A 14,451-nucleotide genomic window follows, 5' to 3' on the forward strand; every position below is an offset into this window, starting at 1 on the left:
GCAGTCCTGACTGGCAGACAGATGTGACGTCTGCTCCGGAGGTTAAGAATTTCCTCCAACTACAAGAGTATTGGTCTAACGCCTCTTCTTGCTCTCAGAAGCAACCCCACAGGCTAACAGGCTAGCATTACTGTTCTCAGAGCCAGCTAACCCCTCAGTCGCCGAACGCTAACCAGTACTGTACAGCTATCTGAAAAACCAGCTAAGCAAGCAGCAGACTGCTTTGTTTTTCATTGGAGCTCGGACTTTTCCTCACCAGGAAAAAAATAGACAAGCTACCGACAAAGTTTTGCACAAGTGAAAAACTGTAAAAAGAACAAAGAATAACAGCTGAATATTGAATTTCTTGTCTTTGTAGTGTATTTAATTGAACATAAATTCAAATAAGTTGCAAATCATTCTATCCTGTTTTCATTTACTTTATATACAATATCTCATTAAAATCGGGGTCGTATTTAATTAAAGATGCAGTAAGGGTGTAATAATTCTAATTCCTAACAAAGAGCAGATAGTTATTCATTATGTTCTGATATGCAAAACATTATAACTGGAAGAGGACGGACTTTCTTTAATCTCGACTGGAACTTATTAAAAAAATGTAATTTCCAGATGTTCCATCTGTTTTTACAAAAGGTTGTGTTTTGTTTCATCCTACAAAGTTAAAGCGAGACAGTGGGAAACTCTCTCTTTTCTATGGAGAACACACAAACATCTTAAACTGTCAATTTACAGGGAGGAGGCTGCTCTCAGAGGTATTCGGTGGAAAATTACTTAGAATCCATGTCGCAGCAACCAGCAAAACAAAGTCAGGTGTTGATTCCTGGGACAGCTTGGATACACACACATTCACTACACCATCTGTCCCACAAAAGGCTGCATTCCAAGCACCAACAAAATAAAAGGGATCCTCATTTTTATTACACACATCTGAGAAATCCTTGGATTTCCTCAAGAGATGCTTAATTGGAGATTTTTTTTTTCCAACATGCACACAAAGACAAGCCAGAAAACAGTCAGAGGGGAAGAATTTAGAAACACACTGTCTCACCTTGACCTGAACTGTAGATGGCCTTCACTGACTTCTTCACCTTCTGCAGGGAGGTTCGATCCTGGTCCAGCGCCTAGGAAAAGAGGAGTCTTTTAAAACATCTGAACATGTTCATGCTCAAGAGCATGATTTACACATTCACACCAAAAGGCAGCAAATCCAAGATAACACAGAAAACAAATATTTACTCAGTCATTCAAAGCATGAATACTCCTTAAAGCTAGAGAGCCCTCAAAGCAGTGCTCGACCTGACTAACGTAAATCACGACTTGAACGCTGCAGACTGATGCAGCAGAGTCTTTATGTTTCCACATGGGCAAAGTAAACAAGCTATTTTATCAGCACTGAGCTGTTTATTGTTGTAAAGCATTCAAACATGGCCGATGACCTCAGTTACAACACGTAAATTTCACTTTTTGCACTTAAAAATAATGCACAAAGCTTTGCACTGAGCCAAGGCATTAAAACAACCACCAATACAAACCAAAAGAATAAAAGCAAAGAATGGTATTGATCCTTTCAGTATGTTTGCTCATATAACTATTAATACACATCTAATGCCCATTTACAAAGATATTCAAAAAGAAATTAAGACAAGTCTGATTGAATGTGACCCTTGAATTGAATTGCAGATGAACACACAAAATGTGGCTTTACACCAGGAAAATTCATCATCATCATCCATTTGCAGGGAAAACTCATCGTGTGGCTGAATCACTCAGTTCACGCCCTGCCAGAGAAAATACCCACTACATCTAGAGTTACACCGCTTTCGTACACGCCTCATAACTCACACGTGCCTGTTAGAAATCACACGACAAACCGAATGCCCAACACTGATTAAAACTAAGCGCACGTCTAAATTTAACATTGTGAAAGTTGTGCTGAAATTTTGGATTTAACTTCCTTTTTTATCTTTAATCTTTGTTTGTTTACTACATGCCAGTAAGGTTTTCTGTAAATTTCCTTTTAAAACTTTGGAAACTTACAGTTTTTTGTTGTTTCTTTGTTTTCTTTTAATGTTAAAAAAATGTTATAAGTGCAATACTACACAAATAAGCACCGTGGTTCTTTTACAATAGCATATATGAGGGAAGAATCTTATCAAGTGAGCTGACTACCTCTGAAAAGAAGTCCAAGGTTTTATTGAGACTAAAGTTGTTTACATCAAGCTGAGAGTAATCAGGTTTATTTTCTCATCCTGGGGATTACTTTTAAAGCGTTTGAAGAGAAAATACTGGACATAAATTGGATCGTTTGTAATAAAATTAAGAGCTCCAAGAGAAAACAGACTGCCCCAAAAACTTATTTACTCTTAATTATATGATTTAACACAAATATAAACTTAAAGAGTTGTAAACGGTTTGCAATATTTGCTCTTACTCTTTTTTTTCTGTTAATAAAACCATCGAAAATGTTATTTCTTGTGGATTCCAATTGTTTTAAATTTCACACTACCTTCTGTATTTTTCTCTAATTTAAAAAAATAGTGTCCAGCCAAACTTTTTTAAAAAATCAATTCTGCAACAATCCTAAATTCACACCAAGCCTTTTACTTGCACATATAACACTGTTGTATCTTTCAAATATTTATGTTTAATCTTGTAAAAAACAAAAAATCCCAAATGTTCTAACACAGCACAGCACCTGTAATTAATTTTATAGTTAATTATTTACAAGTTGTATTTCCCAGTTGATCCATAAGGCAGTGTTGTAAAATAAAAGTCTGCTTTTTATTTGATGAGAAAACGTGGGAGTTTAGTGCCACATGCATGGAGTGCCAACAATGCTGAGATAATTTATTTATCCCCATTTCCCTCAGCAGTTAGAAAAACTACCTGGAGATGCTGAAAAACAACAGCATGAAAATCACCTCTCCCAGCCAACGCCATCATTCTGGTCGGCATCTATTAATGGTTCGTTTACTGCAGGAAAAGCTGAGGTAAGTGGAAGCCTTTTAATGGATGAACAACACAAATATACAAATATGCATTACCTGTTTCAGAGTATGTTAAAATGTATTGATGGCTTTCAGAATCATTTATTGTCAGTGCAAATATCCACTAACTTTAATGTCAGCAAATGAAACCATAACTCTGCCACGGTCACATATAATAAATGATAAACACATTAAAAAAAAAAAAAAAACTGTTACATCAAGGTCAGCTGGTGAAAAACAGAGGCTCACGTACACAACAATGACCTAATTAAATTTCACAACATAATTAAGCTGTCCTTGGCCTCCCTTGGACAGTTTTACATGGCTCTTCCCCAATTATGGCAACGTAGTTTGCCGCCGCAGGGTTCTCTCTACCGAGCCCTTTGATCCGCATGCATATGGGAACAGCCTGTGCTGCCCTACGTTGCCTCGTTATTCTGCTCCATGGTACAAACTTCAGCTCAAACAGGCTTGAGCCAAGATGAAAATACACCTACCTTAGCAATATTACAATTGCTGATGATATTTTCTGAAAAAAGTTATAAAAAAAAACTACTTGAAAGATGAAGGGGTTGCATATCCTGTAATCCCCTTTCCCCAGATGCTACCATATGGTGTTTATCAGTGACTTAACCTACTTTACTACAGAGAAGACTTCATGAGTGTGTACAGCATGTGCAAACAGCTTATTTGCTGTTGCACTGTCCTGCAGAAAGTATTTACTCACAATAGTCAATAAGACATGAGTGATGGTTGAGTTTCAGAGCGCAATCTAATCCCATCAGAGGTTGTTAATCACTGGAAGTACTCAGGTCACCACTGATGGCAGACTGGAATCATGGGCCAACACTGACACTATAAACAAGTAGGAACGAGGAAATTATTTTCCTGAGAAGATCAAATCACTGCCAGAGTCACCAGCAGGGTTAACGCACTTATTCACAAAGCCAGAATCAACGTTTGCCAACAGAAAGAGATGAAAGACAGTGAAGAAGAGGAAGTTGCAAACCAAAGTGCTCTTTGTCACGGACAATCCATCCCACTGGTTTGATGAGTCTACACGCAGACAGCAGCTCATTCTGCACAAAACTCATTCATATCTGCTGTCAAAAATAGCTCCTTTCAGTATTAGACTCTGCAACAACTCATCTGTGTGTGGCAAAACTACAGAACTACAAGGTGACTACAGTCCATTTTTAATAAAACTCCCACTTAATCTTAACTTTTTATGAAATATCACATCACTATCAACATAACTGACTTAATGGGACTGCACAGTAAAGTTAAAGTATATTATTATTTCAATTTCCACATGTACAATGTATTAGTAAAGGATGCATTACTTTTATTCTGTATTTGTACATGTTCTACAACTAACCAGCATGAACATGTGCAGAAGTGAAATACAAGCCTCAAAAATACATCCGAGATATAAAACATATATTTAGGTATTTTATAAAGTGCATGTTATATTGTCAGGATCTGATTTGTAGGCGACATTCATGATAACAATACTGTTGCAATATTGATTAGAAATTAAAAAAGGAGTAATAATAATAATAACAATCTCCCTTCTGATCATATCTCTTTAACAGCTATAAGTGGCATTGTGTGTCCCAAACCCAATGCAATATGGTAAATGGATGCACAACAGTCATTTCATGTTAACTCCACTCAGTCTCAGTTCCTAGACATTTAGTGTAACACTGCAACAGATTAGGTCCGCCATAACAGCTGACACATTCAGTAACAAGCCGTGTTTCCTCTCAAACTGCCCCTACAAGCCAAACCCCGCCCTGTGCCTCAGTCACGGTCAGAAGATCTGTGATTGTTCAGGGAGCTGTGGTGCTGATTAGGATGAAGAGCACAAAACAGAGTCTGAGCAGGCAGATTGACCTTTGGGGTGCTCATGTTGAGAGCAGCTGGCACCGCCTCTCATGGATTGCTTATAATCCACTCTGTCTGTGTCTCCTAATTTAATATGCAGCCTTCGTGCATGCACACACATACACACAGACACACACAAAGACTTTTTGCTGGAATTAGATGACAAAACCAATTATGTTTATTTAAAATCTAAATTACAATTTTCACACTTTTTTTTAGAGTTATACAACTTAATTGGATAAATTGTTTGTTAAATTGGTTTTCTCTCTAAGTTTTAAAGGGGAAAGGGGCCTTTTGGCACACACACTGAAAACCCTTGGCAACAAGCAAGAATGCGTCTAAACTCTGCTCTCCAAAAGGCCGAGTACGACTGAATATAATCAAAAGATTGTTTTATCTACTAGCAACCAATAGCAAGACCTCCACCCCCCCCTCAGCTCAGGCGAATTGCCAAGTGCTACAATGCCAAAGCATCTGCGGTCGCCTGTCTTTCCTCCCCTACGACAAGTGATACATATAAACGGCTATATGTTCAGTGGGAAAGTCAGGACATTTCACTCAGCCAGTGTGCTATTACACTAAAATAAAATAGCTATCTTGAAGAGCCATCTGTGCTGTGAAAGTCAACATGTGAATGCTGGTAAAGGGAAGTTTGTCAGAGATAGAGCCAAAGAGGTCAAGGGCAAACTTAAAGGAGGTGAAGGCTGGTGGTCATGCATGGTGACGCAGCATGAACAGATTTTATAAGCAGCAGGAGCACCGCAGTCAGATAGAATGTCCTCTACAGTTCAGAAATGATCAAAGAAGAGACAGGAAAGATGTTTTAGAGAAACATTCACCTTTAAAAAAAAGAAAGAAAATCCAGTCATCACATTTCCTACAACTGTGCAGCAGTTTATAGTATCAAAGCGAATGTGAAGCTTGTAGAAAAACTCTTAACACCCACTAACAAGCAGCTTTTCTCCTGGACAGGTAAAGGATTCAGTTGTATTCAGATCTCTGTCAAAATACTCTTGGCAATCACAAGTATTAATCAGACCAATATGCAGCTACATACAATTTTTTCTTTGAGGATGCTGCACTTGGGGTTGCAAATGTGGATTCTTTTTCAGCCATAACATCTCACACACTGATGCAATGAAATCAACAATGATTACAAATGAACACATGGTGGGTTAGTTGTCCATCTGAGGTTGCAACTACCTAATTTTAAGACTTGTTAAGAACTGATTATCCATTTTAGATGGAACGTCTTAATGAATGTAGCCATCTTCATTATTGTTTAGTTAAAATAAAGCGAACCAATGAAAAACAAAAAAGAAAGAAAATGCCTCTATGAAAGGAAAACTGTGACCACTGGCTGAAGAGGTTAACGGATCACACTTCCTGGCTCTCAAACACCACGCAAACACACACAGTCATGCCCAGAAGGTCAAAGCTTTGAGGGGAAACTGGTGGCTACAGTGACTGGGCATGACAGACGGGAGGCTGTCTCAGCTTTACGCTTCCTGCCCAAAGCCTTATCCTCCCTCAGCAGCCCTGCCGCTTCCCCTGCAGCCGTCCTTTGACGGGAAGCAGGAAGTGTCAGTGTCCTGTCCTGGGTCACCAGCACTCCATCTAATGACACCAACAGCTCTCTGCTGACAGCTGAGGAGCAAAAACAACACACTTTCTGGCTGTCTTTTCTCAAATTGCTCTTTGAACCACTCTCCTCTCTGTCCATGACATTTGTCATCACTTTGGTGGAAGGCAACACGGAGATGTGATCTAACCGCTTCGTGTGACAGCTCGACATTCTTCACCATTCTTCACAGAAGGCTGTCTGGAACTCAGAAGTGCCACTGTGGCAAATTTTACCCTTCAAACTACCAGAGCGGGCAGTCAGTTTCTCAGAATAGCTAAAATGCAAATTATTTCCTAGAAGAAGCAAACAGGAAAGGGCACAGTTATCAAAGGACTTCCCCTGGGTTCAGACACAGGGCCACCAGCTACTACAGGGGCATTTCTACAGAAAAATAAACAAAATAGATCATTATTTTTTAAAATTCTCCTTAAGATCTTAAAGTTTCATTTCTCCTTCCTTTTCTAAAACTTAGACATTTTCTTTATGGCCTACATTTCAAAACATCTACAATAATAACACACACCAAGATGAAGTGCATATGTTTAAGTATATCATAACAATAACTCCAGTCTTGTTTGTTTCACTTGTTAAGAATAACAAAATCGTATAAGACAACTGTGTTTGTCTCTGTGTTGGTTGAGTCTATGTGGCATGACTCAAGCAGGAAGGGTGGGGAGCCGATTTCATTGGCAGGAAACAAATGCACATCCCTTTCTCTGGGCCTGCAGCCGAAGAGGCTTTCAGCGTTCCAAGTGGAATGGGAAAAATGAGAGGACATAACATTTCAAAAAGCAGCTGAGGTCAGACAGGCCGTTTCTCGCACACAGACAGAAACAGAGTGATCCACCGCCAGTGGTTTTGGTAAAGAGGTGTATCAATAAGGCCGCATGACTGATGTAGTGTCTTGACATGGCAATGGGATAAAGTTAGACTTCAACTTTTTCAGAGTGATGAAGTCAGTGAGAATCCCAAGCATCAATCATTAGTTTCCAGATCAAGCTACTGAACTGCAACATATCACCTCACAGAAATCATTATACAGCTGAATGCGTCACATCTTGTGACTTTTGTACTTCTACCCAACTAATTTCTCTACATACAAGAAATGAAACTCGGAGTAAAATGTTTTGTCTCCAACACTACACCCTCTCTGTATTCCATTAGGGTAGGTTTTCCAGCAACAATACATTGATGCGTCACCTTTCTGTGGCCAACTCTCAGTTCCCATTTGTGGCAACCTCCCATTAGCACTTGAATGTCCCACAATGAAGCCCAAACCACAATGAACTCTCTGAAATCTCTGCTTTCAGCTGCTTTGCCATGCGATCATTGTGTTCCTTGGCAAAGAATAAAGTGGATTCTGTTTCAAATTAGTGATAATGTGACAAATTTAAGCCTTGAACTGAAATATTAAAAAAAATAAAAAATAAAATTAAAATGCAATGCTCCAGTTAATTGTTTGAGGCGATAAAAATTTGCATGGAATGTTGTTTATGGCCCACAAAACACAGAAGTCCCATCTGAAAGTCCTCTTTATTCTGGATCTCTGCTCAAACCAGTCTACTAACTTGGATTTATTTTTCAGCAAATATCAGGAAGAGAAAACAGCATTAGTCAGCGATTACTCCATTATGCTGCAGCCATTAGTCCCACTGTTTGCATCTTCCTGGTGACAGAAATGAGTTGCTCAGCTGCGAGCTCCTCTACATGGTGGATCAAGCCAACTTCCTGAGTTGCAAAGATGCTGCTGATCTCCAGAGACTCTGTGCAGGAACTAGCACGCATATGCACGGCCAGAGGAAAGTCAAACTGTGTGTGCAGCAGCATTACATTCACACATCTTTTGGCGACTTCCCTCCGCTATGCTCACTCTCACTCAGCCCACCACTTGTTTCGATTGATGCACATGTTTTCACAATCACGCCCACGCACTGCAGCCTTAGACTCACCTGCCATGAAACAAAATTGCATCTTTATCTGCATTGTGCTTAATAGACAGGAATTCATTATTCATGTGAAGTTGGATTATTCTACTATACCAGCTGTTGTGAGTTAGTTGGAGCTGAATATTAAAAACAATAACAGCTTGTATCCTCTTGCTGTTGGATTTTATATCCATAAGAAAACAACAGCAGCTGAGCAAAGAGGTTGTTTGCCTTCAGGTAAATCTAAATCTCAAGAGCCAGAAAACCACCATTTATTCAAGGCTGCAGAAAACCCTCACCAATGAATCCTCGGGTTATGGTTTTCATTGGCAACTGAGTCCATGAAAGGCTTGTTATTACCACATAAGAGTGCAACAAATGATAATTTTCACTATAAACCAATATTTCACATTGAACTGGTCTACAACAGTTCAAGGTAACAGATTTTAATTCAGCGTTTTGTAAAACATTCAAAGAGCCCAACTTATCAAATTTACTGTCACATATAAAGGTAAGCTGTAAAAGCTGGCTTTTATGTGCTATTTATACATGTTTTACACCTCTAAAACAGTCGCTCATAGTTACTTGAATGTCTTCCCTTAGTTACATCAACAGCTCCTTAGCGACTTTGGGAAACATACCTAAAGCTGCAATCTCCGTCTCCTGTCAATCTACTGTTGTCAAAAGGATTTAGAGGCTTTTAACTTCCAGTTCAAGAGAACAAAAATAAAACTGTTCCCCACAAACCTCAAAAATGTCAAACAAAACTAAATGTACAAACCAATTGATGATGGCGGACAAGATAACAAACCGCTGCAAAACAACACCGATATGGTTTCAGCTTGAATCTGACTTCCTGACACGGACTAAACTGAAACTAAAAGTTCACACTTGAACATGGAAACTGAACAGGCAGTTCTTCAGGAGCACAAAGATGTTCCTTCTCTACTTATTCAAGATCAGAATTTGACACCTTTATCTGCTGAAGCCTGCGTGATAAGAAAGCTATCTACAGCCACTCTTCACTTAAACATTCACTTGTTGCTGCTTAAGTGCAGTCGCTGAAGGATTTACTGAATCATCAAGATGTTTGGGCTTGAAAGTGAGTAATAATGGAAAGATTTTGACATTTTTCTGACAGGTTAAGGCAGTAGTTATCAAACTAGGGACCATCAAAAGGGGGACCCACTAGGCTGCAAATTGTATAGTTTTTGCACACTGTGTTACTGCATTTGTGAAAGTGAATCAATGATAAATTCAACCAGGATAACTGGGAAATCCTAGCTTATTCCCTTATCTCAGTTTCATGAAACAGCCGTCATAAGACAAAGAAAGGCTTGTTAATTACTTCAGAAATAACTGACTCAACTGTTGTAAAGAGTTGTGATACAAAAGCAGCATCCGTCTCGTCAAACTTCAGCGATAAGGTATAGTTTCCCAGTGTAAAAAGCCCCACTCTGTAGCAGAGGAACTAATACTTTCCTCCACCACTGATATGAGTGAAGTAATGAAGTAGCAGCCAATAATCTAAGAATACCAAACTATTTCTCTACCAAACAATAGTCTACTGTTTTTACTGTTATGTTCTTCACGCGTTTTATTAGGATGAAAGTACTTGTAAAAATTATGAATGTTTGAAGCCTACAAAGAATTATTGATATTTTTTATGTTTAACTAACCAAAATGAGCATTTATAAAACTATTTGGAAGAAATCGTATTGTAGACTAGAAAAAAAGGCAAAACCCAAAACTTGTCTTTGGTAACAATCCAGCAATGTGTTGGTCGTGTTGGTCCGACTAGAAAAATTATATGAATCTCTCAAATCTTTAATGGTTGATGGTTGATTATCAGCTGATAACTCTCTCAGCTCTTTGTCCTACCTTAGCAGCCACCGTTGTTGTAAACCTCACAGGCGTGCAGCCAAAGACTGTGCTGCTTTGATCAACCCCAAGCTATTAGATGCAACATTTTTCCAGCCTGTAAATAATGTTCTTATGCAAAAGTCAGACACGAATTTATGGCCAAAAAAAGAAAAAAAAAACATCACAGGAACAGATTCTGTAGATTTCCTAACAGGATTTTCTAGTTTTTCAGCACAACGGCCTCAAATTTCACACTTTATGGGACTCTGCTGGATGACAAACAAGCCGTTTCAAAACCACAGGTGTATCCACTCCCACAGACCATTTGGATGGTCAGATGCTCCAGTGACCAGACATACTGAGGAACAGAAATGTGTTCATGTCATGTCCAATACAAACTGTCTGTTATAAATGCATACTTTCATTCTGATTTACCAAATGACAAAAGACTGTATGTGACAGTTGTGGCCAGGGTGTGTTGTCACCAAAAACAAGAGCTGAACTTGTCCTCAGGGATCAATGTCTGTCCTGATGGTCTGAGTCATCCTGGCAGGCACATGGCCATTCTGTGAAAGGTAGCGCTCCAACTCCACATTGAACATCTAAATCAACTCTTTAGCTGCTGTTCCACACACACACACAAATATGCACAGTGCAGGGTCAAACACCATCAAAGCTCACAGACAGAGATGCACTGTTTACCCCTGAAGCCACAACAAGACAGCCAGTCGTCACAGGACAACACTGTCTCCTGGCTCTGTGAGCTAGTCCTTGAGAACAACAATGTTACCACTGATGTAACCATGAAGGAAGAAAAAAAAACAAGGAGTCAGGAGGAGGGAAAGGATCTGTGGGTGTTTTGTTGCCACTGAAATGCAAGCAGACACATACCAAAAAAAAAAAAGAACTGGTCACTGCATAAGGACAGCCTATCAAGGACAACATTTTACCTAGCAGACAGAGGCTTAGAAGAAAATACATACAAGTGGATGAATTTATTGTTTACAATTTGATAAGAGTGTCACAAATTCTAATGAAATAACATACATGCTAGTAGTTGCTCTTTGTAGAGACTGTCCACATCACATGTCCATAGTAGAGATGCATGACAATTCAAGCCCTAAGCATTTATATTTTTCTCTAAATATGTAATAAGTAATGGAGGAACCTGAACATCAATAGCTGCTCAAAAGTACATTAAATGCACAAATACTGGCCTGTTTGTAAAAAATGAAAAATGAAGGCAAATCCGAAGAGACTGAAATTTATGCAGAGGAAAAAATCATGATAAGTTCCAAATCCTACAGTATTTTATATCATATTTTGTGTTATTTCAGTCTGAATAAAAGTGACAGACCAGACTAGTTTGGCTAAAAATGGTATAAATCTATCAATATGCATGTGTATAACAAAGGCATTTTAATAATGATAACCTGGCCAATTTCATTTAACTAAAAGTTGTTCTGAACATGGTCAAATGCCTTGACTTGACATACAAACAACAGTGTTACAAAATACAACAATTAGTTATTAGTTATTAGTTACGATAGGACGCTATTCTCCGGCAGAGATTAATGGAGAGAAACTTTAACACCATCAATCCAGCTGCAGACAGTTGTGAACATTGACCCACTCCTCCTCATCTAAATGTAGGGGAACAGAGGAGGATCAGAAGCCAAAGGGGAATCTGGTCCACAGCTAATCCGCTGCCAGCTAATAGCCCTTGATGATATACGCAGTGCAGCTGTGAGAGGAAGGTAGGCCAACAGCTGCGGCCCACAGACTGATTATCAGATTTCAGCGACAGACAGCAAACAAGCCAACAAACAAGCTATACAACAGTCTCACCTCCTGCTGTGGGAGACGAAACACATTCATAAAACGGCCTGAATGTTTGTAAAGGAACACTGCCTTCTTTGGATGTTCTGCTATTTACTGCAATGCCATCTTTTAAGATTTAGCACATTCTTTATCAAGGTTTTCTATTAAATAATTCTTCCTAAAATTGTCAAATGAAGGGAACATCTGGTTATCAAACCAGTTTTATGGTGTTCATTAGACTGTCTATATATTCAAATATTGTTACAGCATCATAAAACTGCACAACTATAAAGTGAATGATGCCATTTTGGGAGTCCATTAAAGCAGCTGTATGTTACAAAGTTCAAGATAAAAATATTAGACAATAATGGACCTCTATGCACTAGCTCAGTTTATTTGAAACAAGCCATTTTTAGCTTCCGTCACTTTAAAATGCTCTCCCCTGATTGGCCAGTTTCTGAAAGCCTGCGGAGAAGTAAAAGTCGGTGCTTGTGAGCTGCACTGCTGCTCCTCATGGGTTGTTCTGTCCGTTAAACAGTACAAAGACAGTGTTTTGACAAAGTTGTGCCTTATTGGAAGAACATATCCCAGGATCTGTGCATGACTGTCATGCTAGTTGTGAAAAATAACAACAAAGCCACAAAAATATGTTTAACTAGTTTTACTCAAGTAAACCGACTTAGCCATGCAGGTAACCATTTTGAAATAAGCTGCAAATGTTTACAAGGTGGATTGATTCCAACTTAATCCCAGTACAAGATTGAGTCATCTCATCTGCAGAAAAGCTCAGATGACTGCAGTTGTGGGGTGTGTCAGCAGTGGACAAGAGAAGAGACAACTGGTCGATCACTTTGTGGCGTGTTGTGGGAACATTCGCCTCTTTAGTGAAGAAAATAAAAAAAAAAGATGGCTTGGAATTTGGGAGGAGTAGGAATAGTTTCCATCCTGGAAGAAGTGGATTACAGATCCCTAGATGTACACCTGGACAACAGAAAGTGCAAGGAAGTGAGGATTGCAAGCTAAGATTTTGTACATCTTCTAAAAGCCTGTGAGGAAGAGGAATCTGTTGTACGTGCATCAGAACCAGTGACTCAACAAAACAAAACATACTGGTGAAGAAGGCTGGCTCTGAGCTGGGTGCTGCTCAGTACTGTGCTACTAGTGCTGAAAGGAGGAGTAAATACATTAGGGAGGACGTTACTAAAAGGAAGTAAAACAGTTTGAAATTTAGTCCTGAAGACTGACAGTTCAGTCGTCAGGACTAAATGAATACAAGGCGTATTCAGACAACTCAGTGCATTTCATGAGGATGTCAGCACAAGCTTTGATAAATCCAGCAATATTTCAGTCGGTTGCCAGGCAACATAACCCATCATCAACATTCTCAATTCATTTTTAGCCAAGGATTCCAGTTTTTGACTGATCTCAGCCATTCTATCCTACATCTTCGTCTTCAGAAGACGTCTTCTGCTGTTGTAGCTTCTGTGTGTCCTAGAGCTGGGAACTGGCAACTGATCATGGTGCCCAATGCAACACTAGTATGAACACCAACTGGGAACAATGGTCTGGCTTCAGCTTTTTTTTTTTTTTTTCCTTCTTTACTGATATATCAGTAACAGAATCCAGTCTTTTTCTGCAGATTGTGTCAACAGTTTGCAATTGAGAACCACTATTTTTTGGTTCCCGTTGTGAACATTTTATGTGTCAAACCAACTTCTTTTTAGTGTGAATGAGTCAGACGGTCCAAAGTTAGGTTTGGGAACTGGCCCCGAGCCACACCTGCCTGGTGTGAAGGCCCAGATATTGATTATTTGCTCGGTAATCATTAGTCGTGTTATACCCAATAATTATACTGCAATACTGATATAATTACCCCTAAAGGAAGGTTTAAACATAATTAAATTCAAAACCAGTAGAATTTTTTTTTCCTTTAACTGGATTGAAACTTTAGAAATAACAAGAATCGTTCTGACTTTTGCTTCCTAAGTTCAATTCACGATTGATTCTTATTCAAAATTATTCTTGATTCCGTTCAAAGGTTTTAGGTCTTAAACTGAATCCTTCTCACCAACAACTCAGTGTGAGCGTTATGAATTTTTTTTTTTCTCGTCACAATGAGCCACACCACCAGATGAAACTTGTGGCTTTCTTATTACATTATTATTCTTATTCCCCTTTTTCATTTTTTTCTCTCTGGCACCCAAATAGACTTTGATTAAGTTGGCCAACCCCTCTTTTTTTTTTTTTTTTTTTTACTAAATTACTTAAACATATTTAGAGATTTTATGAGCTAAAGTTAAATTAAGCAATGAATGTTGTGCTTTTACCATAAAAAAGAGGTCAT

The 14,451-nt window shown here is 38.8% G+C and overlaps 1 protein-coding gene across 4 annotated transcripts in view; it reads right to left on the reverse strand.

Annotated features, from left to right (window-relative positions):
- Nucleotides 1-14,451, reverse strand: part of asap1b (ArfGAP with SH3 domain, ankyrin repeat and PH domain 1b) — a 70,050-nt gene that overhangs the window by 47,045 nt on the left and 8,554 nt on the right. For all 4 annotated transcript variants that reach the window (XM_079259558.1, XM_079259556.1, XM_079259557.1 and 1 more), the window contains exon 2: nucleotides 1,049-1,121. In XM_079259558.1, coding sequence (XP_079115684.1) covers nucleotides 1,049-1,121 — 73 coding nt within the window. The remainder of the gene's footprint in view (nucleotides 1-1,048; nucleotides 1,122-14,451) is intronic.

The sequence above is a fragment of the Telmatherina bonti genome (genome assembly GCF_933228915.1).
Source record: "Telmatherina bonti genome assembly, chromosome: 20".
In the NCBI taxonomy this organism is placed as follows: domain Eukaryota; kingdom Metazoa; phylum Chordata; class Actinopteri; order Atheriniformes; family Telmatherinidae; genus Telmatherina; species Telmatherina bonti.